Source organism: Heloderma suspectum, chromosome 4, assembly GCF_057233095.1.
Source record: "Heloderma suspectum isolate Gila_16-S chromosome 4, 16-S_ref, whole genome shotgun sequence".
NCBI lineage: Eukaryota > Metazoa > Chordata > Lepidosauria > Squamata > Helodermatidae > Heloderma > Heloderma suspectum.
The window spans coordinates 41,516,570-41,543,002 of record NC_139461.1 but is presented as its reverse complement, the minus strand read 5'-3'; the positions used below and the strand labels follow the sequence as shown (position 1 = coordinate 41,543,002).

The following is a 26,433-nucleotide window of genomic DNA, read 5'->3' as shown; positions in this document are numbered from 1 at the left end:
TGAAAGTGGACAGTGCAAAAGCTGGTTTGAAACTCAACATTAAAAAAAACGAAGATCATGGCATCTGGCCCCATCACTTCCTGCATATAGAAGGGGAAGAAATGGAAATGGTGACAGATTTTATTTCCTTGGGCTCCGAGATCACCACAGACGGTGACTGAAATTAAAAGATGAAATTAAAAGACGCTTGCTCCTTGGGAGGAAAGCTATGGCAAACCTAGACAGCATAGTAAGAAGCAGAGACATCACCTTGCCGACAAAGGTCCGCATAATCAAAGCTATGGTTTTCCCAGTAGTAACGTCTGGCTGTGAGAGCTGGACTATAAGGAAGGCTGAGCGCCGAAGAATTGATGCTTTCGAACTGTGGTGCTGGAGAAGACTCTTACAAGTCCCCTGGACTGCAAGGAGGTCAAATCAGTCAATCCTAAAGGAAATCAACCCTGACTGCTCATTGGAAGGACAAATACTGAAGCTGAAGCTCAAATATTTTGGCCACCTAATGCGAAGAGAAAAGTCACTGGAAAAGACCCTGATGCTGGGAAGGACTGAAGGCAAAAGGAGAAGGGGATGGCAGAGGATGAGATGGCTAGATAGCATCACTGATGCAATGAATATGAACTTGAGCAAACTCTGGGAGAGAGTGGAGGACAGGAAGGCCTGGCGTGCTATGGTCCATGGGGTCATGAAGAGTCGGACACGACTTAATGACTGAACAACAACAAACTGGGAAGCCTGGGACTGCCTGCATTTTATACATTGTTAGGAACTGGGTTGTGGCAAGTTATTTTCTGGGATTGAGAAGGTGTATTATTCCGGCCTCAGTTTACATCCCAAGGGCATACAGTGTAGATATTAATCAAACATAGCACATGCTACTACTTTCTCCATTGATAAATATGCCAGAGATTCTGCTAGAATGAATGTTATGACTCAGTGCAATCCCAGAATAGCCAATAGAGTTATGCTAAGGATGAATTCATCTGAATCCAGACAGATGAAATGTCTGGAACATTTCATTATTGATATTTCACCATTTAAAAACAGACCCCAGCATAGATAATTCATTCATGAAAATAAAGCAAATATTTGGAATGAGGCTTGAGGTTTTTACCTGGCAAATATAAGAATGTTAATGCAATAATCAACATGGAAAAGATGCATGTTATTAATGTTTTCCTGGAACAGAAGCAATATGGCAGAAGGTAGTATTAGACGTTCATGTTATTGCTTAATGCACACACCCTTCCCCAAGGCTTTCACTGAAAGGAACTGACAACAGCACCTGTCTTCTTAGATATCTGAAGACTTGTTTAGTAAAAATGATCCTTTTAAAGAATGACTATGGATTCACTTTTTTCAAGAATATACTATGGGATCTTTAACTATATTAATTACATACATACAAGGAACAATTTAATCTTTTCTTTTAAAAACATATTTGATAGGTCAAATATTCCTGAGATTATTTTCTAGTGGCAGGGCAATCTGGACCAAAACAAAATGGATATAAAATAATTATTCATTTTTTTTATTTAAGTGAATTTATAACATTTGTTATCCTTGACGTTTCTGGGTTGATAGTAACCCTGAGTTCATCTCATAAGATTTTATAAATGTTAACATATAACACTAAAATTAGAAAACAAAGAAAATGAAAATTTGCAAATCAAGATGCCCTACCTAGCCTCCAGAATACTCTCATATTTGGTCTTTGCCAAGAGAGACAGCAGTTGAGATATGAATGTACATGACTTCATTTTTCATCAGTCAGTCACTCAGCACAGCACTTGATTTTCAGCTGAATGTATGAACTGAGAGTCTAACTATATCTTACACAGATACATATGTAATAAACCCCGACTTTCAAATCATACAAGTCATCAAGTACTTTTTCACACAGTGCATAGTTAAACTATGGAATTTGCTGCCACAAGATGTGATGACTACCAACTTGAATGGTTTCAAAGGGGGGATGAGACAAATTCAGGGAAGATAAAGCTAACAATGGCTACTAGTCATGACAGCCATGTATTCCCTACAGTATCAGAGGCAATGTGCCTCTCAGTACCAATTCCTGGAGAACATGAGCAGGAGGGTGCTACTGCAGTCATGTCCTGCTTGTGGGCCTCCCGTAGGCTTCTGGTTGACCACTGTTGGAATAGAACAGTAGACCAGATAAGCCTTCCTTCTGATCCAACATGGATCCCCTTATGTTCTTATGATCTTCATCTTTGTTGCAGAGCAGCACCAGGAGGGGACAATTTGAGCAGAGAAGCACATGTGGGTTTCTCAACCCTCATCCCACCTGCCACTTTTTTCACTGCAAGGAGGGAGGAGCCTGGGATTCTGCAGGTTTTCAGACACATTTGTAAGGCTAAACATGTCTAGAATCTGACAAAGGGAAAAGCAGCTTGGAGTGGCCAAGTGGAGCAGGTAGGCAATGAGCAGGGGATAGGTTAAGCCCACACACCTTAACTGGGGTATCATTACTCACATTTGTATGTAAGACATAGTTAGATCCTGAGTCAGCTGAAAAACATTGTGTTAAAGATAATGTGAAGTGTTTTGAAATTGGTAATCTGAAATTATCCATGATCCGCTCATTCAGATAAACAAGTCATCAAGTTATGAACATATATGTGTGAACACCGCTCTACATGCCTTTGTTAAAAATTTGAAATACTTTGGTTGAGATTCTGGAATCTGAATGAAAACGATAATGAGTAATGAACAAATACAGATTTTAAACAAGGTCAATGAGACATAATCAACTGAACCAGCAGCTGAAATAAGGAATATGAAGGGCACTGCATGTTGGCTTCTGTCCAGAGAAAGATGATCATGTTTGAAATGAATGGACTTAATCAAGATTAACTTGTCCCATTAATTTTAGTGGCACTTAAGTACAACTAACTTTCTCTGGATTGGAGCCTTTGAGTGTATTATTTTAGTGTGTTTTTTTTAAAAACTGTTTCTGAGTACAAGGTCTGTCACCATGGCATATTTAAAATTAAATGGGCACCCAGTCCTCTTAAATGAATATCAACATTGATCTTCCCTGCTCCTGCAGAGTTAACTTGCATTGGTAAAAGCTAGGGCCAGGCAACTTGTAGTTCTCCAGGTATTCTGGCCTATAACTCCCATCAGCCCTAGCCAGCAGAGCCAATGGTGAGGGATGGTGGGTGTTGTAGGCCAAAACATCTTGCAGGGACATAAGTTGCCCATCCCTGAAATAAGCCTTATACTATAAGGAGTCATGTAGTAACACTGAAGCATTTTCCTTTCTAATAACCATGCTATGCCTTAATATTATATTGTTTATAATGAAAATAAGCAATTTGTTTTTTAGGAATCACCATGTATGCCATTGGAATAGGGAAAGCAATTGAGGAAGAATTGCGAGAAATTGCTTCTGACCCTCCAGGCAAACATCTCTTCTATGCTGAGGATTTCAGTGCCATGGGAGAGATTACTGAAAAACTCCAAAAAAGAATCTGTGATGGTATTAAACATCATACGTTATTCTAGATACAAGAAAACGGAATTGAAGTTAATGAAAATAGAATTTTGGGATCTGACAGGAGCAGTCTGACCATTTGTCCTGAACATCTGCAAAATCACAGGGATACGTGTAAAACATGATGAGCAATAATCCACTGGGAGGAGTAATACTTCAGCTATTTATCACTTGGGGAAAATATAACTTTATTTGAAGGCCAGGAACATATACAATCATTCGTACTACTTCTGCCAGTTTGACAAGTCATGTATGAAATGTACAGCACAAAAACCCAGGAGAGCTGGTAACGCCTTCCCCTTCCTATAAACTGCAGTAAGATCATTAATACTGTTGAAAAACACCATGAGCCATTCCTTTAGGAACATTGGGTGGAAATTCAGTAATTTATAGTTTTCTATTAAGATGGCCTGATGGTCAGTATTAGTCACGTTTGAGAGTATGTTGCAATAATGCTGAAGTACATTGGCAAAGATGTGTGGGAACAAGCAGAGGCCCTACAGTGGCATGTTCTTACCAATTACGTTTAGAAGAACAGAAATAAGTAGACATATTTAAAAATTGAATGGATCTGAACTCACACTATTTCATTCCTATTCTTTGGTCCACCGATCTGGCCTTCCGAATTCTTTTTTTCTGTTTATTTCCTCCTGACAGCCAGACTACTCCACTATTCTCTTAGGTCAGCTTCTAACACAAATGTAAATCCTGCATTGACTAGGATATGCATTCAATTTCTCTCCAAATTCTCTCCCACATTCATACACAACACAAAAATGCCTGAAGTGTTAGTAAAAGGGAATTTGAATAAGAGTTATAGACCTAACTAGTGCTATGTATATTTTGAAAGTCCAAGGGTTTGCCATGCCAGTACAAAATCTGGTGCTTGGCAGACATAATTTTACTTTTTACTAGGGCTGCAATCAACTGAATGGTTAATCAGTTTAAAAACATTTAAAGGTGTCCCTAATTAACTGGGCAGCATATCTTTAAAAGAAATATTTTTAATACAAACACTTGCTAAAATTGCAGGTGGTAAGCATCATCTTTAAAACAGCCACCCCCCCCTTTCTCTCACAAAGTAGGAATGCCTCTTCTAATATGTTGTTTGCTATGAACATGCATTATCTTAAAACAAACTATGCTTTCTGCTTCAGTACTATTAATGGAGAGCTGTGAAACATTTTGACTGAAGAAAGGAAGCAAATTTTCCTTTCTCTATGCCATCTCTTAGGAAATATGGATGAAGAAAGCAGGGGGAAAGGAGGATCTTCTTCTATTCTTTAGGCCAGCCTTCCCCAATCTGGTGCCCTCCAAATGTGTTATACTACAACACCCAGCTTTTTTTACCATTGGCAATGCTGGCTGGGGTTGATAAGAATTGAAGACCTCAATAGCTGGGCAGTACCAGGTTGGGGAAAGCTGCTTTGCCCTAATTTTCTCTCTCCTGATGCTTCCTTTGTCAGGTACATAGAGATGCTGTACAGAGAGATTCAGCAGCCAAAGGCACCTTCTTAGGCAGAAAGTTTCTTGGCCCAATATAATTGGTCCCCTTTTCCTTCCCTCCTGACTGTTCTTACAGTATATATGTTAGCAGGGTGGGGAACCTGTAGCCCTTCAGAAGTTGGACTAAAAACCCTAATATCCCTGACCATTAACTATGCTGGTAGAGGCTGGTGCTAGTTGGAGTCATGAATAGAAGAGAACTGTCTCAGAATGCTGAAGCAAAGATTTTATTTGTAAAAACGACCAATGTGTTTCGGCCTGTTGGTATTTGAAAGCCTTCTTCAGGGGATTATAGAAACATCTGCAGAAATGCTTTTAATAGATAAAAGATTAAACTTCACTGCAAATGTTTTTATAACCCCCTGAAAAAGGCCTTAAAATACAAATAGGCTGAAATGCACTGGGATTTTTTAAAAAATACGTTGATTCACCATCCTGAGACTTTTTTCTATTCATGGGTCTATTTTAGATGTTCTCCTGCTTTTGCATGCGAGTTGGAGTCAAACAACACCTGAGGGGGTCACAGGTTCCTCATGCATGTGCTACTTTGCTTCCAGGACAGTCCTGGGAGATTAGTATACTTGCACTAGCCATGGGCAATTTGGGAAGCATGTGGGATGAGTTAGTTGTCTTCCACCACTATTTGTGTAAGCTTAAAGTGTTTCTACTGATAGTTTCCCTGTGCAACTTCTCCCCCATCCCCACTGCACATCTTGTGGGCAGTGTCTGATACAGGCTCAAATCAAACCAAATCTTTATTTAGCCAAAGGCCACCACTAGTCATTCAATAATACATTAAAAAAAAGACACACTGTTGAAAATATAATTAAAACACAGCCTAACATGATCCATTACTCTATCCAATATGTATCCGGCTAAAAGGTCAGAGGATGAACATAAATGTCCTCTATAATTGTGCATATAGCTCTCCCAGAATACATTCTGTAACTTCCTGCTTGTCTAATGCAATGCTCTTGCCCTCACTTTATGTCCCAAGAAAATAGAATTTAAAAAATCATAACCTTAGATTCAGCCTTCAGCAATTTAGTGAAAATTTAAAATGGCAGTTACCCTACCCCACTCTTCTTACCCAATAATAAATACATATTGGAGATGTGGTCTTAATGGCCTCTCAGAGGCTTACCCATGCATCTCCAAATAACTGACAGCTGTTCCAGTAACTCCCTTTACATCATGCCACCTTCAACCATCCTTCAGATGTGTATATGCTTATGGTTTTTTTCCACCCACAAGTGCTATTTCACAAATATTCTCTGTGGTAGCCTGTGTGATACTGGAAACATTTTCCCAGCATTTGAGTTCATAGACATTTCTACAGCCAAGGTTCATGAGCTTCCAGCTCACATGTGTATACAACTAAAGGATGATTGGAAATCACTTCGCTGAACATAAACAGTAATAACTGAAATGGCCCTGTTTAATTTTATTCTCCCATCAGAAAATAATTCTAGATGTTAAATTACAAAGTCATTTGCAAGATCAAACTTGTTTGTAATTTGGTATCATGATGTTACTGATTTCTGCAATAAATGCTGCCTTATTTCATTTTGACAATATGTCTTTCAGGTCTGAAGGACCACCAGTATTTACCAGCAGGTGTGCTTCATTCAGTGAATCCTGAAGGTTTGAGATTCCCTGTATATATTATGTTTCCACTTCAACTGGCTCTTCAATAAGTGTTTTCTACACTCTGGGCCAGTTTGCATGTCACGCTAAGCCACGGTGAGTTAATTAACTTCCGGGGCTTAGAAGTGCACGTGAGTACCCATTTTGCGTATTCAAGCAGCAACAGCAACTTGCTGTGTCATGCAAACTTGGCAACGGTGGGTTGCTGGCATAGTTAACAAACCACCCACAGCCCATGGGCTGTTTTAGGGTTGTGGGTGGTTTGTTAACCACACTAACAGCTCACCCTCATCAGGTTCACATGACTATGCAAAAGTCACCCAGCACACACCGCAACCCACCATAGCTTAAATAAGCCATGGTGGGCTGCGGTGATCATGCGAACCAGGTCTCTGTCCTTCCCAGGGATACTGGCCCACATTCGTTGTCACACTCTTTGCAAGTTTGTTTTTATATCTATGTAAGTGCAAAACCACACACAACACATATGGAGCCCTTGTTACGCTTCCCATAATCTTATGGGAATGTTTGTCATTAGAATGTTTCAACTAAACCCATTCTTCAGTGCTGAAAATCACCACTTATTATAAATGTTATATACTATCTCAGTAGTTCTGGGTTAATCTAAAAGCCTTGCATAAAAAGCAAATCCTGAGGGATTCTCTTTCTATTAATGTTGTGTCACACCATATCATACTCTGTTTTCTTTCATTAAAGTAAACACACACAACTGGTGAAGTAAGAGGTGGACAGCAAGAAGGCACAACAAACTATATAAAGTACAGCAGGGATGACTATTTTAACCTCAGTTCTGGTCCCTCTGCAGAACCTGAAACAGCTACCCTAGCAATCACAGATGTTCTTGCCTGTTCCAATTTTGCAGTACACCATAAATACCTTTTTGAAGAAAAACAGTTGCGATCAACAGTATCTTCAGGTAAATCTGTTTCCGTTCTGCATTTTTACTATTTAGTATAGTGATTTATCCGTTATGAAGTGGTGGTGCTAGCTATCTCTGTTGATTCTCTGTTGTTGATTAAGTGATGTCAGTCTTTTGCTCTTAGTGGATGAAAAGCCACGGTTGCTACTTTGAAATCTTTTTATCACTAATGTGGTATGCTGAGATTTGTCTATAGATCCAGCACTCTCTTTATCTGAACTCTCTCTTTTCTTGTCATGATACTCTGCTGGCTGGAGTAGATGCAGCCAGCACTCCGTAAGTTCAGGGAAAGTTTGCCTACTGGCAGCTGTGCCAAATCCTGCAAACATGGACTGCTGATCTAGTAACATAACTAGTCAGCTGTGAGTATAGCCTACCTTATATAAGATAAAGGCAAGCAGTAAAGGGCAACCTTATTTTGCCTGAACCCTGGTATTGTTCTGCTCCTTGCAGTTAAAGCACCTTATTTAAACAAAGTCTGGACATAAATATTTTGGAATAATCACATTGCCTTACCACCTAGCCCAGTGATGGGGGGAGAGAATTTGTGGCCTTCCAGATGTTGGACTGTAGTTCCCATCATCTACTGTCCATGCTGGCTAGGACTGATGGGGGCTGGACTCCAACAACATCAGGAGGGCCACAGGTTCCCCAGCCCAGGGCTTTGCTATTACTTGCTTTTACCTTAGGTTTCTGAACTACCTGAGTAATAAGGAAGGGATCAGTAGTGGCAGTTGAATCCCCAGATTTAGGGATTTACTAATTTATGTGATCTCTTGACCAGGTTTTTGCCAAAGGATTCTAAGTAAGTACAAACTCAGTGGAAATTCAGGGCCAAACTGCACATGATGGTGGCAGATCTGTGTGATTTAAACATGGATGTGCCTCAAGCACAGAAAAAGTCAGGGGGGGGGCTGTTAACAGCAAACGGGGTATATGGTGAGGACTTAAAAACTCCGACTACAGTTTACCTCTCTACAGCCTCATTCCATAAGCCTTTTCACCCAGCTGAGCACACTTCCGGTATCAGGGCTTGGGTGAGGTGAAAAGAATTTGGGAGAACAGACAGGGTCACCCCTCACACACTTTCAGCTTGTCACACCCAGGTATGAGCAGAGGGGAAAGAAAAACGGTGCTAGATCAGCTTGGGTTTGTGATAAATGGTAAAAGTATTAGTTAAACATTTACTGTTGGGTAAAATTAGTGTTAACTTCAAATACACAGCAGTCCAAATCCTGAGATTTGTAGAGCAGCACTTCCTTGCCCAAGGATCTTTCCCTCATAGAAAAGTTCACAGCCAAAGTAGCTTAACTGGGAGAGCGTTAGACTGAAAATATAAAGGACCCTTGGGCTTTGGTAAAGCTATATGCTTTGTTGTGCTCTTTTTATGGAAGCAATTATAGCTCTGTAATAGAGCACAAGCTTTGCATGGAGAATGTCCTACTTTCAATCCCTGGCATCTCCACTTTTTAAAAAAGGACCAGCTAGCAGATGCATAAACTATAGAATTCACTTTCACAAGATGTAATGATGGTGACCACATTGGATGACTTTAAAAGGGGATCAGTTAGATTCATGGAGGATAAAGCGATCAACGGCTACTAATCATAATGGTTACATATTACCCCCAGTATCTGAGGCAGTATGCCTCTGTATACCAGTCGCTGGGGAACGCAAGCAGGAAGGTGCCATTACACTCGTGTCCTACTTCTTGGCTTCCCACTGGCAGCTGGTTGGCCACTGTGTGAACAGAATGCTGGACCAGATGACCCTTGGTCAGATCCAGAATGGCTTGTTAGGTGGTATGAAAGACCTCTCCCCGATACCCTGGAAAGCTACTGCTAGTCAGTGTGGAGGGGTGTTTTTTTTCTGAATTTGTTAGCTGCCTGGTAACACAAAAAGGCTGTTGAAGGCGTAGGCTGAAAACTATGTTATTTTATAAATAGGTGAACGAAGTCCAACCTAGTATGAGGGATTTCCCTATGTTTCGTTGCTGAAGAAACAGTTTGTGCTTATGTCTCTGACAGTCGTAATAGCCTCTTGGAAAAGATTTGGGAAGGGGTTGCCTGTATTCAAATCCTCACTCCTACAGAAGGTGGATGTGTCCCCCAACTCCAGCAGCCCTTTGCAGTCAAAGTCATATCCAGGATTGATCTGCAATAGATCAATAGAAAGAAATTGATCTTTCTATTGGTACGATAGTATTAGACTTTCAGTTATAGGCTAAAGTTGAATATATTTATAGTCCTCCCCCACAAAAAAGTTGACAAGCAAAACCCTTTTCCAAAACTCTTCCCTCAGCCCCCTTGTTGAGGACCTCATTGCGTTGAAAACAGAATAGATATAGTGCTGTTGTTCTTGGGATGAATCTGTATTTCTTAGTTTAGGTATTATTGTTTTTTCTAAGTATCTCCTACCTCATTTTCAGGAAATCCTTCAGAAGACAAGAAAGACCCATGCAAATGTGACAATCTTATGACATTCCAGAATTTTGCAAATGCTGAAGTTCGAAAACTAACACAGCAACATATCCTTTTTATATACCAATTCCTAGTTCATAAATTCTCAAGCTCTGAGATACGGTAAATCCTAAACAAATATATGAATTTATAGCTAATCACATTAACAGTGCAATCCTATGCATGCCTACTCAGAAGTCAATACTTTTGAGTTCAGGGCTTCCAAATGGGTAGCTGTGTATAAGACTACAGCCTTAATCTCATTTAATAGGATCTAAAGCAGTTTCAGTTGGTTGCAATCCTTTCCACTCATAACGCAGTGGGACGTATCTTCACATCCACTGGTATGGTGGGAATGAAAGGAATCCACTGAGCAGGCTTAATCCTATTGGTTATTCCCAATGTTATTTTCTTTTACATTTACAAACTGATATACTTCTGCAACCAGGGTTATCTCCCATGTACATGGAAAGCACTATGTTACTTGTAGGTGGCATTTTGCTTCCAAATTGGTAGGCACATGACTGCCTGAGTTTGCTATAACTCTTCAGTGGGCTGCTTTGGAGACCTTTTGTCTTTTTAAAGTGTTTTTGTACTTCTGCAAACCTCAAGAGTTCCCCTGAACATACCAATACCTCCCCTCATTTCTTAATCATCCTGTTCTGCCTCCAATCCTGTTGGCATTCAACAACCTGAATTCACCATTAGACAGAATGATGAGTGATGCTAGAACCCAATATTTGGCTCTTGGTGTCTTATATTTTGCTTGAATGCCAGTGGCATGCTTTTCATCAGAAGAGGGGTATTTGGTCTGCTTTGTAGACTGGCACAATAATGCAAATGCATCACTTAAAATTATTCAGCCATTAAAAGTCATATTGATATAGTTGCTATATGAAGAATATTAGTGGTGAGAAATGTGAAGTACAAGCTCCCCCTAGCTGCAATTTCAAAATTCAGAATAACAGCCTATATATAATGTGGTACCAGTCCAGAGAAATTTAAGAACACAGTGGGTTGGATCCAGATTTACACCCAGCAGAGTTCTGCTTATGCTGGAGGGAGTGGGTGGGGCAGCTATTTTCACCAATCCCCTGCCTGGCAGCCTCTTGAAAAGTTGTTCTGGAGGGTTGTGGAGAGCATGGGAGCTGACACTGGGGGTAACAGGGGAACAGAAGAAGGAATTGGTAATAATTGCCACCGACCCCCTTCCTCCAGCAGGAAGCCTCTGCTGGATCCCAGTTTTCTCCATTAATGGAATAGAGAAGTCTGGATCCAGTCCAATGAGTTCCACAGCCAGACCCTATCATCTGCTTCAGTGATAAGTGAGTATGTAGGACCTGGTACAACTTCAGCTGTCCTAGCTTTCCACTGTGTGAACAATTTCACTACCTGTAGGATAGGAATTTCCCACCAAGCTGCTACGCATCACAGAAATGGGTACCTGAAGATGTATCACTTATTTGGGGCATTGCACAGGCTGACGTGAAAATCATTTCATGAGGGGATAGTTCTTGGGTACTCTTTGACAAGTATGAAAAATGGATTATTATATACATATAACTCAATAGCCAAAGCTCTCTGGGTGGTTTACATGGCTATTGGGCAGTATTGAAATGTAATAAATAAGGTGTGGAAGTACAAGCGCACTCTCTCACTCACAGCTGTATAAATATTTGCAGCAGTATAGTAATAGTCACAGTTACCAATGAACTTGTTAAGAATATAAGAGCAGCCCAACTGGATAAGACCAAAGTACTATCCTGTTTCATTCCGTGGCCCACACAATGCCTCTGGAAAGCCCTCAGACAAGACACCACTGCTGTTGCAGATGAGGATGCAAATTCCACGTGAAACCCCCTAATTATAGTTAAGCAGTTGCATTGCAACTTTATAACTATTTGTATAATGCTACTGCGTAGACAACACTTTGCAGTATTAAATATTGAATCAGACTGAAGAGTTCTCCTTAATTTATGATTACTAGAAGAAATGTCAAGAAGAATGGAAGCCCTGGAAAATCGATTAAGATACTGATGAAATGTTCTCTACAGAAGTGTGTGTTGTGTTGGGTACCTATACATAAGATGAAAATGTATCAAAGGTCCAGTTTCCACCCACGAGAAAGGAGAAACTATGCCTCACATAGTTCAGCGAAGTACCACAATATACTGCATTTTTGCATTGACTGCAGATAAAAGTGCAAAATGTTTTATAAAATTATACTATCTTTTTCAATTGAGATAAGCTATGTAATATAATAAAATGGTGCTACAACAAAGCATTTAAAATGGGTTAGAAACCTGCAAGGCCATTTGCAGAGGGGCGAAGGTGCTTAACTCTTCCTGCACCCAGCAGTTCTCCCCTATGAATGAACCCTGAGGGAAAAATTGTCTTGGGAAACACACACAGGCAGTATCTGTGTCATTCCGCTAGCACAAATGGTGTTAAAGGTAAAGGTGTCCCCAACCAGTCGTGTCCGACTCTAGGGTGCGGTGCTCATCCCCGTTTCTAAGCCGAAGAGCCAGCGCTGTCCGAAGACGCTTCCGTGGTCGAGGCGGTAGCTATTTATCTACTTGCAATTTCTTGCTTTCAAACTGCTAGGATGGCAGAAGCTGGGACTGAAGACGGGAGCTCACTCCGTCACGCGGCACTCGGGTCTCGAACTGCTGACCTTCCAGTCTGCAGTTCAGCATAAACTAGGTTCTGAAGTATGCACAAGATGAGAATCCAACAAAAGTTATGTTTTCGCAACCGGTTATGAATTATGCATGCACAACCACTCTTGCAATGGAAGGATTCAGCCGAGCTCCACTTTCGCTATTTTGAGTTTGTAGAATGACACCGTTGGATACTGCCATAATGGTATAACGTAGTTCCACTAGAACTACATCCTTCAAAATCCTGAGAGCCTCAGCATTTATTTTCTAAAGAACATCACAACAGCTGCATTGGACATGCTCTCTAAAACTATTTTCCAATGGGGTGGGGGGAGTAATGGGCAGTTATTACATGGGAAAATGGTTTTATGCCAGAACGTACATTTGGGTTAATCAACATTAATAAGCTGACAACTAGGCTGATTCAACTTTGAATTATGCCAAATTCACAGCACAATGATCTTATTTTCTCCCCAAGTATCTGTTTCTTAGCTGCCTTCTTTATCTCAAGATGCTCTCCTAGGTTTCTTTCTGCTGCCAAATGTTTTTAACTTACTAAGAGCCAGTGTCATGTAGAGGTTAATTATAGGAGGATTGGGGAGACCCAAGTTCAAGTCCCCAGTGGGCCACAAAGCTCACCCAGTGACTTTGGCCCAGTCACTGACTCTCAGCCTAACCTACTTCACGTTGTTGTGAGAATAAAATGGACAGGAGGATCACGTACGCTGTGTTGGAAACCTTGGAGGAAAAGATGGGTAAAGGTAACAAATAAATCAGCTAAATTTCATCCAAGTTACCCATATTGAAATGAATGGGAAAGTGAACCAGCATTTCCCAACCTGATGCCCTCCAGATGTTTTGGGACTTCCATCCCTGGCTATGCTGGTGGGGTCTGATGGGAGTTGTAGTCCAACAACATTTGGAAGTCACCAGGGTAGGCTAACTGGAATCCGTTCTATCCCCAGCAACTTCTCAAAATAAGGTAGGGAAGAAACTTAACCTTTTGCCTCTATAATAAATTCCATTTTTATATGGTTATACCACCTTTAACAGCACCGGAGTATTTTTTCTGTACATTACCATTTACCAAGCACTTTGGGAGTCTGTTGGACCCCACAACAAATTTTACACTAGGTTGGATTTATCTTGGTACAGGTTAACACTCTCATCAAGCAAATGTGCAATACTGATCTCTTATTTGTAGTTTGCTTTTGGAGGAAAAATAAATTAGGCTATTGAGGGGCATTAGAACTTTCCATTATTTACCATGAGCCCTAGGCATGTTGCTTTCTCTTCTGTTAACACTATGGAGACCAACGTACCACAACAGTTTGGTTAGACTATGTTTTTGAAATGCAACACCAATAAAATCTGTTTTTCCTGTTAAAATGGAATAATCTTGAAATCAAATAATACCTTTATTTCCAACTAGGACTTTAAAGGAGTCAAATGGACCCCAATAGCAGACTGAGACTTCTCAAACAAAATAGTGGAGGGGAATTAAATTTATATTGGAGATTCTCATCCCATTTTGAGCACACTGAACACAAGGTCTTCCATTTAGAGACAAGACACTGAACTGCCTAATGAAACCAATGGCCAGGTCAGTTTAGGGCTCAAATATTTTTGGTTGAGCTTTAACAAAAGAAACCAAGCTTGTTTTACAGCACTTAAGAAACCAGCTCTGAATATTTGTGAAAATAATTTCATTTTCAGTAACCTACTATGATAATCAGTGGCTACTCCATCAATTATCTCAATTATCTATGAACTATGGAACAGCAGTCTGACAAATAGTGTGGACAAACTTGGCTGAGCATATCACCCCTTCGTTTCCTTCTAAATCTGTGTATAGCATGACTTACCCATTTGAGTTCAGGGTATAGTCTAATTTTATCATTTTCAGTTGATGTCACCTTTGTGCTTATATCAACTGTAAGTTCATTCTTGATCAACGTAGGTCTGTTTGACAAAGCCAAGACTGTTAACGGGCTGAAATGGATGAGCAGGGTGCAATGCCAGACAACCAAGCTAAAGAACTCCATCCATTTCAATACTGTTGCCAACTAATTCCCGTTTTTGTTAACTCACTGACTGGATAATGCTTTTTTGGACCTTTGCCTGTACTATTTTTGAGCCAGGCATGACAACATTCATTTTCACAGCTTTGAAATAAGACACTCCACATTTCAAGGAGGCTATAGCTGGTAGAGAATAAAGCAGCACATATTTTAAAGGTACACTGTCAAAAACACAGCTCCCGTGCTTCAAGGTTTGTACTGACTTTCCCTAGACACCCAGGAACAATTCAAGGTATTATGTTGTAAAATCTTGAATGTATATACACACCCATTGTAATCTCAGAACACCTGCATTTTTATCCATTTCTTAATGCCTGTTGTGCATTTTCATCAAACATGGCCACTGGCTTGTTCATTAAATAAAACAGGATATTGGTCTTGTAAAACATAAACAGCTTTAGGGAGCAATCCTATGCATGTTTAGACAGAAAAAAACCCTACAACTTCCAGCATTCCCCAATCTAAACATACATAGGATTGTGCCCTTAGACTTCCAAAGTGACTTTAGGAAGCATTGCAAAACCTCTGCATTTGGGTCAGTTTTCAATAGCCAAAAGTGAAGCTGGGAATTAGGGAACTTTAGCAAGGATATTTATTTTGCTGTGGAGCACATAATATTCTTTATTAGTTTTGATTGCCATAGCCCCATACTCCACTGCAACTAAACCAAAGCATGTGTAACTGAAATGAATGCATATTCCTTTGCATTTTACCCATGTCTCAATCTCGCTCCATTTACCCTACTGTCTCCCCTGTTTTATTTTACATTATAAGCTCCTTTAGGTAGGGACCTGTCCTCCTGTCCTTTAGTAAGTAGGTTACGCATTGGTGGAGGCATAACTTCTGAACTTCAAGCAATATAAACAAAGATGCTATAAGCGACAACCAATTTTCATCTTGGATGTACAACACCAATGTACAAAAGGTGTGAGCTGAGAGTGCATGGATCTCATTGGCTGTAGCAGGACACAACCCATACCCATATTCTCTGGGTTCAATGGGACTTTGACACACTTAACTCTAACTAGATTATATTCTCCTGCTTTTTAACTTTCAGCTTTCAGTGTAACTATTTTTTCCTCCATGAAACTTTCCACGCTATTTAATATATCTAACTCATGAAAACTAATGCCAACAATAGATTTATAACCAGTTTTATTACACAAAATTTAAAGTTCTGCCATGTTTACTTCTCACTGGTTTGCTCTGGCATGCTTCTAATGATGTCGGAATCACCTGATGGGAGAAAAAAAGCCATATTTTAACATCAAAACCTTTAAACCAAAAAGCTCTACACCTGGCCATGACGGCTGGGAATGGTGGGAGCTGAAGCCCAGCACATCTGGAGGGCACCAGATTAAGGAATTAGTCTACAGTTCTTCATATGAAGATGCCTAAATTCTTTTGTTAAAGAATGAGCCACACAACATTCTTCCTTTTAGACACATGCTTTCATATATTATAAAACATTTCTAGATTTTGAATTTGCATACATTATTCGAGATGTTAGATCATTCTGAGAATTACAATCTGTAGATGTTACTTGCAGTTAAAAACCAGAACTAGGGAGACAAACTTGTCCTGGGGACACACTGCACAGTGATAATATAGCGAACGTCTAGCCTGCCCTGATCACTGAAATATCAGGACAGCGAGAATATATTCGCGGTGTTTTTATAGTTCAAGTTGCAATAACTCAAAAAGTATAGTTTGAGTATAATTTTTCCACACGAAGGTATGTCTTAAATTCACATCACATTTCAAAAGTGTTAGGGGATGTGTAGGTTTATAGCCTCAGGCACCCCTGTAGATTGCCCTCCAGATTTTAATACAGGAAATAATGCAAGTTCTAAGAGAGCAAATTTGCTGGACTACGGTTGCAAGGTGACTCTTTCTAGAACTATTCAACTTCACTGAATTCTATAGGCCAGGCATCAGTTTCAGAATATCCCTGATTTTCTGGGCAGATTTGTCTTTATCCTAGGTTTTTTAAATCCTAGTTGTTGTTTTTTTACAAGTATGAAGTATCGGGGGGGGGGGGGGTTTCCCTGAGAATTTTAGAAGAAAACAAATTACCACTTTCAGGGTGCAGTCCTATGGCCACTAGACAGCAGCTAGACAGCCATAGGATTATTTAGTTCCCAGAAAACCACCTCTCTGCCCCTTCATTCATCCCCAGCTCCATACTAGTAAGAGCAGTGCAGAGAAGGAGGAAAGGGGGCATTCCTGAGGACGGTGGGATCACCGTTACAACGTTTCCTAGGTGCTGTCCAGCACGCCACCCCACCCCACTCCAACTAGACAGCCGAAATCAGCTGTCTAGCCACTACTGAAGGGTGGCCAGAGGGCAGAGAAGATCCCCTCTGCACTCCGCCCACCCTGCACTAGATAATCGGTTGCCTCCAAATTTGGAGACAGCTGACTATCCCCATTGGATTGCGCCCTTACACATTTAACAAAATCTGGTCAGTTTGTGATAACTAAGCAAGTAAGTTCTTTGCTAGTTATATTTAAACATAATACTGACGAAGTGCAGAACCTTTCCAGAAGATACAGCGTGGATTCTAGGTTGCTGCATGAACCCAGACAGTTCTAAAGTGATGCTGCTGAATCTATACTAAGTCACATTCAGGAAGTATACCATATAATTTTTCCTTTAAACAGACTGCATTCTATTAAAATGGTGAAGACTGAGTTCTGGAATCAGTACAACTTCCAGAGAATCCCAGTGAATGGGCCAGGATAGAAGTAAACCAACTTAAGAATCTCAAGTGTATCCAAGGGTGTTGTGATACTAAATAAAACATACATACCTGGGTCAATGATGGCCAGTGTACATACTCTGTAGTACTTTCCACAAGCTGTACCCAATTCAATATTATTGCCGCTGTAGTGGTGCACACCAGTTTTGGCCAACATAGCATAGTACTCAATTTCTGATTTCCTGCAAATTAAACACACATTGAAGTAACGATGCACGCTTAGTCATGACTAATTTAATTCCCATTTTATTTATTGCTTTTGTACTAAGTCTGGATCCAACCCATAAATTGTATTCTGCAATACATGTTGCAAATTCAACTTTAACACTAAGAACAGGAGGACAAGTATGTATAACAATAATGTAAAACAAGAACTCTTTGAAGTTTTACTTTACTATGCCACAGCATAATTACCTCTGCTATGGGGTACCTTTGCTTTTTCTGGATCAATTGTACTATGCCAATATATTTTTTAAGTGAACTGACCACCATCATGAGACCCCATCACATTCTTCTGCTCTGCTTCTTGCTCAGAACTTTCCATTTTTACCTCACACACCCCCCGACAGCATTTACGTATTAGCCTTCCAAGATTTTACTATGAAGCAAGCAATCTACAAATTTTCTGAAGTTGCTAGCAAGAGCAGTTGTGCCCAAAAGTTCTACGTACCAAATACAGCTTCCAATAGTACATGAGACACTGTCCCAGCAGGATGAGGCCAAAATCACCTCTGAGCACTCAGATGATGGGGAAGCCCTTTTAGTCTTCCCTCACCTCAAAAGTGAACAGGCATCTTGTGACATAGTATGTTCCCAGATGCTTTTGGAGTTATTGCTCCCTAAACCATTAGGGGGAGACTTTGCTAGTAAATTCAATCCCTCCAGGAAACAGATTCTAAGCAATTAAATTATGAGAATATATCATGTGTCTTGGTGTACTAGGGCCCCATGAATCCTCAGGAAAGAAGGAGAATGTTTCTACAAACTCAGCCAGGCTGAAACATTCCCTGCGCACCTGGGAAATTACTGATCAAAAAGGATTTGAGAGCAAAAAACCAAGTGTCCTGGTTTGCATGTCACAGCCTACCCAGGTTTTAGCCATGAACAACCAGCAGCAAACAAGTGTTTTGGCTCCCACCTGTTCCATGTCCAAACATGAAATTGTGGGTTGTTGTGTTACAAGTCTAGTTTGTTCCTCCACTCACAAGAACAAACCTTGGGTTACAAGTCTGGGTTGTTCCTCCCACAACCCACAATTCTGTGTTTGGACATCATGGACAACAACCCAGGGACAAAACATCCCTGGGCTGTTTGGCTCAGTGGGAGCAGCCAGCCAATAAGAAGCACACTTACTTGCTCCCACTCATTCATGGCCACCCAGGGTTTCTTTAAACCCTGAGAAGCCTTGAATGTGAACCACATCACTGTGTCCTATGGATATCCGATGCACATGGCTCCCCAGAATATAAGCTAAGACAAACACTAGAATATAAGCTAAGACAAACACTAGGAGGAGGTTTCAATATTTCCAGCAGACTTGGGATTAAATTGTCAAGTGTCACCATCTCCCACTTGCCTGTGCGTAAGCAGAATGGCTAGTCGCAAACTTTCTTTCTTGGAGCAGGCGAGGGGGAGAGGGATATTCCTCATTATTGCATCAAGCCCTGTAAAACTCAGATAACTGTGCTGTTTCCTGCCCCAAATCAGAGAGGAAGGCTGGGAATCCTCTTAACACCTTTGCCAAGGGTGATGAAACACTCATCATGGTGATGGTGGAGAGCAGAAGCGTGGCCAAGACTATATAACTTGCCACGCCTTCACTATTTGGAGCTAGTCATTTTAATTTCTATTTTAGTGAGAGATTTCAGAGATTAAAAGCACAACCCTATGCCATGCTGACTCCCAAACAGTTCAGTGCAGCTTCCTCCCAGGTTGAATGTGCTATTCTGCACATAGGATTGCAGCCTAATAGTCCCACATCAACTATAAACTTAGTTGATTTTTTTTTTTTTACACAATCATCTAATATGTCCAATTTATTTAGAAAAGTCAGTTTTCAGTAGATGCACCCTTACCTCAGAGCAGGACAGTTGTTGGCAAGGATGACCAACTTGGCTTTGCCCTGCCGGATCATTTTCAGAGTCTGCTTATAACCCAGTACATATTTTCCACTTTTCATAACCAGCTGAAGCCTAGAGTTTATAGACTCTAAGGACTTTTTCTGTAAGAAAATATAGAGATTTCAAAGTTTCAGCATTTAACTCTGCATGTATGAATCAAAAGGGGGGGCGGCAGGGGAGAAGCAAGGAAGTTCAACTTTCCTATATTATAAATGGCTAGCCTTTCTACACTAGCCCCATCTAAATACGTATATCGTATTATACTCAACATTGTTTTGTAAGCTTGTATCACATTATAAAATACATTCAAAATGTGTGACTGTAATTATAAACCCAAAGTTACAGCACAATTAGATGTTTTATAAATTCCAAAAAAATAGACAGGAGTTAGTTGAGCATAAGTCACATTTTCTAACTCTAAAGCAAGGCTGTAGGGGAGAAAATAGCATCATGCCTCAATGAAAAATGGTGTTTAGCACTGTCACAGCTTTCAGTCCTCCAAACTATTTTTTGCAACATACAGCTTCTACAGGCATGTTTATATAGCATATGCCACTTAAGTTGTAAGTTACTTCCATTTCCCAAATATTTATGATTCTTCCTTGCACACTATTTTGTCTGTTTTCTAAAATGAAAAAAAAACACAGAATGCATTTAACTGCTTTATACCTTAATCCTGGATATATATATTAAGAAAGCCTATTAATTTCAAGTGACCTAGCTTCTCACTAAGCATGCTTACCACTGCAGCCTCATGCCAACGGAGATGCACGGCTCACCATAAATCTAAGACAACACTTCTACAGAACATCCGTCATCCTCACAGCAATCTTATTAAGCAAGATCATCAATTCTGTTTCACTGCCATTTTATCAACTGGATAAACTGAGGTCACAACTCAGTAAGACAAGGCACCAACAACACCTTCATGGCTGCGGTAGGACTTCTACTATTCAACTCATGTGCATGTGTGTGGGGAGGAAGGTATATTCAAATAAAGCCATTGCCATGCAGAAAGGTCACGGGCAGTTCTATAGGGGCCACATGGCGGCATCTAAGTGTTTCTGTAAATAACTTCTACTATAGTTGTCTGATAATTTACATACATATCACGAAGAGTCCGAAGCGACTGAACGAATAAACAGAAATCTCTAATTATAGTATGATGCAGTGGCCTACAGTCCACGAAAGCTTGTGCCAGAATAAATCTGTTCGTCTTTAAGGTGCCATGTAAGGACTCTTCGTGGCCTTTTGCTGTAAGCGACTAACACGGCTACCGACCCGGAAACCGATATAATCAGGCAGATACTCCTCGCACACATCTACTAGCAAAGCTTTAGCGAACGAGATCGAGCTGCCGGGTCGGCAAGAAAGCCCTGCCAAGGAGCGAGGGCCTGCGCGGCGCCGAGGGAGCTCCCAAGCCCACGTCGCTGCAGTCGCCGCGGAGCCATCCCTCGACGCTCCTGGCCACCCGCCGCCCACTTTGGCCCGACGTCACGCCGGCGCCTCGGGCAGCCCCGAGCACAGGCCGGCCGCCTCGCACGGAGGCTCCCGCCTCTCCCCAGCGAGCCCCCAGCCGCGCTCCGCCGCCGCTCCCCCGCTCACCGTCTTCTTGGCGGCCACCATCCTGCCGGCTCACGTCGGCTCTGCCGTTGCCTGCACAAAGGAGGGAAGGAGAGTTAGTCGCGCCGCGCCTCACGCGCCCCTCACGCGCCCCTCACCCGACCCTCGGAGAGCCGCTCACCAGCAAGGCGACGCCAAGATGGCCGGGCAACGAGGAAAGGAAGGAGCTCCCACAAGGCCACGCGCCTACCCACGCGGCTGAGCCGGCGCGAGCAGCGGCGCTCGCGAGAGAAGAAGCCACTCTCCCCTCCCGCCCCCGCCCCCGCCCCCGCCCCCGCCCCTCCGCGGCTAGCTTCCCCGTCGGCCTGCGTTGCGCATGCGCACACGCCCGCCTCGGGGGGGCACCCTAGAGATAGGAAAAGACGATGGATAAAACGGACTCGGAGAAACTGTGAGGTTTCCTGCTCTCAACGGAATGTGCGGGCAGCTAACCAAGACAAATAATAATAATAAAAAAAGAGCATGGTACCATAGAGAGGGCGGGGCGAGGCGTGTGTGGGGAAAAGGGCTCCTCATTCGTACTCAGCCTCGTATGTGGTGGCGCTCAAATCGAAGTCGGAAGTGAACGGCCATGTGAAATCTCCATTTTCTTAGATCTACGCCGCTCTTAGCCTGACCAGCCGCCGCCTCCCTTCCGTTGTGGAGGCAGCGAGTCGAGCAGCGCTTGGAAGATGGATCTTCGGCTATATAGCGTGTTAATTCAGGCCAGCTTTCCTCCACCCGGCTGGCTGGGGATGCTGGGACTTGCAGTCCAACGCATCTGGAGGGCGCCCGGTGGAGGAAAGCTGATGTAGGCTGTGATCTTGCAAAGGAGACGTTGCATCTGCAGAGTTCCTTCGCCCATGGGGAAAGAAGCATCCCAAAATCGCGTTTTAAGGCTTTTGTGAAGAACCCCTGTGGTTGAACTATGTATTGATTTATAGTGTTTTTATTCCACTCCATAGTCAGAAAGGATCTTGGAGCAGCTTACAGACAATACGTTAAACAAGACGGCCCCTGCCCACAGGCTTACAATGTAAAAAGACATGGCACACAAGGAAAAATGGATGGTGAGGGAAGAGGAAAAATGGGCGGATGGAATGGCCCTATTTTCCCAGTCCTCCGTAGAGCCTGCTGGAATGGCTGCTTGTGATGACAGTTCAGGGAGGGGAGGTCTTTCAGCAGGCCTGGTGAAATGGCCCCTTCCCCCTCTCATTTCCCTTTGTATAACAAATAAATAGGCATATGAAACAGGGAGGGGGGTGTTTGGCAGCAGAGGGGATAATTAGATAATATATGATTTAAAGTTTAAAGTACCCCTGAACATGTACAGAGTGTCTTTGTGAAGGTACGGTTCCTTAAATTGCAGCCAAATCAAATTATCTCTTTCTGAGCCATAGGCTTCTTTCTGCATCATATATTTTCTGTGATTGTCTCTGATTCAGCTAGGACTTAACTTGAGCCAGGGCAGGCTCACTAGCACTTAGTCCTAGACCCTGCTGTCAGCGTACAGGTAAGGTAAGGTAAGGATTAAGACAAAGGTGTGTGCAGAGTGCTGTTCCTCTGCTGTTGCAGGTCAAAACCTGTCCTCACACAGCTGGGATTACAAGGTAGAGGTACCTTCCAGTGATTGCACTCCTGCCCTGGCTTTCCAGTATAGAAATCAGGAATAGATTTGTTGTTGTCGTTCAGTCGTGTCCGACTCTTTGTGACCCCATGGACAATAGCACGCCAGGCCTTCGTGTCCTGCACTCTGTCCCGGAGCGTGCTCAAGTCCATATTCATTGCATCAGTGATGCTATCTAGCCATCTCATCCTCTGCCGTCCCCTTCTCCTTTTGCTCTCAGTCTTCCCCAGCATCAGGGTCTTTTCCAGAGAGTTTTCTCTTCGCATTAGGTGGCCAAAATATTTGAGCTTCAGCTTCAGTATCTGTCCTTCCAATGAGCACTCAGGGTTGATTTCCTTTAGGATGGACTGATTTGACCTCCTTGCAGTCCAGGGGACTTATAAGAGTCTTCTCCAGCACCACAGTTTATAGCTGTGCAAATAAAAATGTGTATCGGCGTAATACTGGAGGTATAAAAACAGTTGAGAGGGAAAGGATGATATTAGAAATTGAGAGTGTTCCCTCTAGTGGAAAATAATTTGCCTGCTCTAACAATTAATTTAACTGCTCTAACATTGCCATACCAAATATGAAGAAGTGTATATAACAGTATATAAGAGTAGTTTTCAATCCTTGAGGAACTCCTGTAAAAAGTTGTGATATCCCACCCCCACTCCCACAGAAGTGTGGTTTTTTTAAGGTAAAAACTGGTAATAACCAATTTATTTAACAATTTTAAAAATTCTCAGAAACCCTCGGGTGTGCTCAGGGAACACAAGGATCGTATAGAACCCCATTTGAAAAACACTGACATATAAAGTATGTTACATGAACTTAAGAAAGTTTTAAAGTTATGGGTGAAAATCAGACCAATAAAGCTAATGAGTCAGCAGACAGTAGCAATAGCTTAGAAAAAAAAGTGGGCAATGCAGCATTACTGTAAGTGGAAGGAGATTGGCAAACTGCTAAAGTAGATGCAGTAGTAGTTTTTTTGAATTGAATCTTCTTAGAAACCCTTTCCTAGAAAATTGATGGAATTTAAACCAAATGACTAGATTATGAGACCAAGTACTTTACAGATTAAGCTATCACTTAAATGGAGCTGTTGTGTGGGAATTACATGAGTGCCCATTTTGTTACTTGCTGTGAACATTTTTGCAGCTCAGGACATGCCCAAATACCCTTAATTGTAGTCAAGGGTTCATGAGCAGGCTGTAGGAATGCACACTCCCTCTCTTCCCCCCCCCCGCCCTCTTTGGAGTAAATTCTCTTTCACCTTAGTTGTGGTTAAAAGTTATATCAGCACCAAGGTAAAGCTAATCAGGATTCCTCTTTAACCAGGATTTGAAACCAGGATTTAAAGATGGTTTGAAATCCTGGTTAAATGGGAACCCTGATTGTCTTAATGTTGGTGTATGCAGAATACTCTTCTAGAGTTAAAGTGGGGGGGAGATATTAATTCCTGAGATGGGAGGTGGGCAGAAGGAAATATGTGATCTCATGGCTTGCTCACAGCTCCTTAACTGCAATTAAAATACATCTGCAGTCAGTCCATCAGATGCTGAGGAGGTCCCAAGCCTTAGAAGGCTTTTAAAACTATAAGGCTTTAAAGGTCAAGACCAGCACTTTAAATTGTATCTTGAAACACATGGAAAGTTAATGAAGCTTCTTTTTAATACTGGCAAGATATGTGCCATGTTGTTAATTCCAGTAAATAGTCTCTAGCCACGGTACTTGGTACCAATTGACGTTTCTACAGCTGTTGCCCTATGCATGCTTAATTGGGAGTAAGCCCCACTGAAATCCAAGGGGCCGCGGTGGCTTAGTGGTTAAGATGCTGAACTGCAAACTGGAAGGTCGGCAGGTCAGCAGTTCGAGACCTGAGTGCTGCGTGACAGAGTGAGCTCCCGTCTTCAGTCCCAGCTTCTGCCAACCTAGCAGTTCGAAAGCAAGGAATTGCAAGTAGATAAATAGGTACCGTCTCGGCGGGAAAGGTAACAGCGTTCCGTGCACCTCGGTTTTCAGTCATGCCGGCGGGCCACGGAAACGTCTTCGGACAGCGCTGGCTCTTCGGCTTAGAAACGGGGATGAGCACCGCATCCTAGAGTCGGACACCACTGGTTGGGGACACCTTTACCTTTACCTTTTACCCACTGAAATCCATAGGATTCCCCCCTAAGTAAATATTCATAAGATTGCACTCTAAGAAATCTTTAAAGGCAGACCATGTACAAAGCATTGTTATCAGTGCTATTATGTCTAAAGGGCCAGAAGTTCTGCAAAGACACTGCAGATCTAGCCAAACTATCTGGAAGTCTTACTTAGTCACCACTTCAGCTTCTCAGATTTCAGTAGGCATTGGCCACATACATTCAACTGTATCTTTGCAATCCTGAGGGTTAGAAACGTTTTTAAAAAATTAAAGCTGAGATTCTCAAGAAATTGACATGCCCAGTAACATCCTATGCCTTTTTCCCATCTCTCTCACCATCCCTTTTTCCTTTTGTGTCATATCTTTTTGAATGTAAGCCTGAGGACAGGAAGGTCTTGAATGTTTAATTTGTTAATATTTTTTTAAAAATTGTTATTGAACTGTGACTCACTTGACGAGGTTTTTTGGCTGAAGGGGGGTATGCTTTAATAATGCAATCTATGCATGTTTGCTTTGAAGTAAGCCCATTAAGTTTAATGGGGCTTACTCCCAGGAAGGGGGGATAGGTAAATGCGTAAGGGTGCAATCCCATGCATGTTTAGACAGGAAAAAAGTCCTACAACTCCCTACTTTCCCCAGCCAGCCATGCTGAATGCTGGGAGTTGTAGGACTTTTTTCTGTCTAAACATGCATAGGATTGTGTCTTATGTGCATTATTTAGACTGCAACTTAAATAAACAAATAATTTGGAAGCTACCTTGCAACCTTCTTGTGAAATGGAAAGTTGGGTTACACATAAACTTATTTTTTTAACAGTAAAAAAAACCACCACCCACCAAACTGTAGAATAAATTATGCCAAATAAAAGTGTTTTCTATCCAAAATTTATATTGGTCATAGAATTCAGCTTTTCTGGGTGGAGAATTGTAATAGCCTGGGCACAACATATTGATTTTAGTCTGGAGTACAAGCATCTCTACACAAGAGAGAACTGAACCAGGGAAGTCTGGAGGGATAGTTGGGCAGCAGATAACGGGACAAAAGTCAAGAACAATATTGTTTCATTTTAAATGTGTAGGAAAGACTGTTTCCAGTTCCATGAGCTGTTCCCAATCTTTTAACTAGGGTTAGAGATTGGGAGAGTTACATCTGCACTAGATTCTGGAGTACGAGGGATTTTTTCCCCAAGTTTGGAAAAAAGTCCAACGTATGGCAGGCTGGAGATACGCAGTGATACTGCGGATAGAGTCTTCAGGCTCATTTAGACCACCTGTGTTTTATCAGTGTGGACATCCTCATCTGTAAGTCATATTCTCAAATCTGCCAGAACTGCCATAAAAACAAGCAGGAATTAAACGTTTGTACATTTTCCCCCATCAGA

The 26,433-nt window shown here is 41.7% G+C and overlaps 2 protein-coding genes and 1 non-coding gene across 3 annotated transcripts in view; 1 reads left to right on the top strand and 2 right to left on the bottom strand.

Annotated features, from left to right (window-relative positions):
• Positions 1-11,698, top strand: part of MATN2 (matrilin 2) — a 78,374-nt gene extending 66,676 nt beyond the window's left edge. Inside the window, exons 17-20 of the mRNA XM_084849061.1 lie at positions 3,350-3,502; positions 6,611-6,640; positions 7,497-7,607; positions 10,039-11,698. Coding sequence (XP_084705187.1) covers positions 3,350-3,502; positions 6,611-6,640; positions 7,497-7,607; positions 10,039-10,196 — 452 coding nt within the window. The 3' untranslated portion in view covers positions 10,197-11,698. The remainder of the gene's footprint in view (positions 1-3,349; positions 3,503-6,610; positions 6,641-7,496; positions 7,608-10,038) is intronic.
• Positions 11,699-15,948: 4,250 nt separating this feature from the next.
• Positions 15,949-21,476, bottom strand: RPL30 (ribosomal protein L30). The gene is made up of 5 exons (XM_084849062.1): positions 21,437-21,476; positions 21,298-21,348; positions 19,648-19,793; positions 17,624-17,754; positions 15,949-16,046 (listed from the first exon to the last, which is right to left on the bottom strand). Exons 2-5 carry the CDS (start codon positions 21,316-21,318, stop codon positions 15,997-15,999), a joined length of 348 nt encoding a protein of 115 aa, XP_084705188.1. The 5' UTR covers positions 21,319-21,348; positions 21,437-21,476; the 3' UTR covers positions 15,949-15,996.
• LOC146346748 (small nucleolar RNA SNORA72) lies at positions 16,345-16,479 on the bottom strand. Its single transcript, XR_014791544.1, has one exon. It is a non-coding gene; the product is annotated as a small nucleolar RNA SNORA72 (small nucleolar RNA).
• Positions 21,477-26,433: the final 4,957 nt, after the last annotated feature.

Coding starts and splice junctions, on each gene's coding strand:
- RPL30 (XM_084849062.1), bottom strand. CDS start 21,318: ATGGTGGCCGCCAAGAAGACG. Junction 17,755..19,647: donor AACAACTGTCCTGCTCTGAG/GTAAGGGTGCAT, acceptor TTTAATTTGCAG/GAAATCAGAAATTGAGTACT. Junction 16,047..17,623: donor ACTGGCCATCATTGACCCAG/GTATGTATGTTT, acceptor TTCTCCCATCAG/GTGATTCCGACATCATTAGA.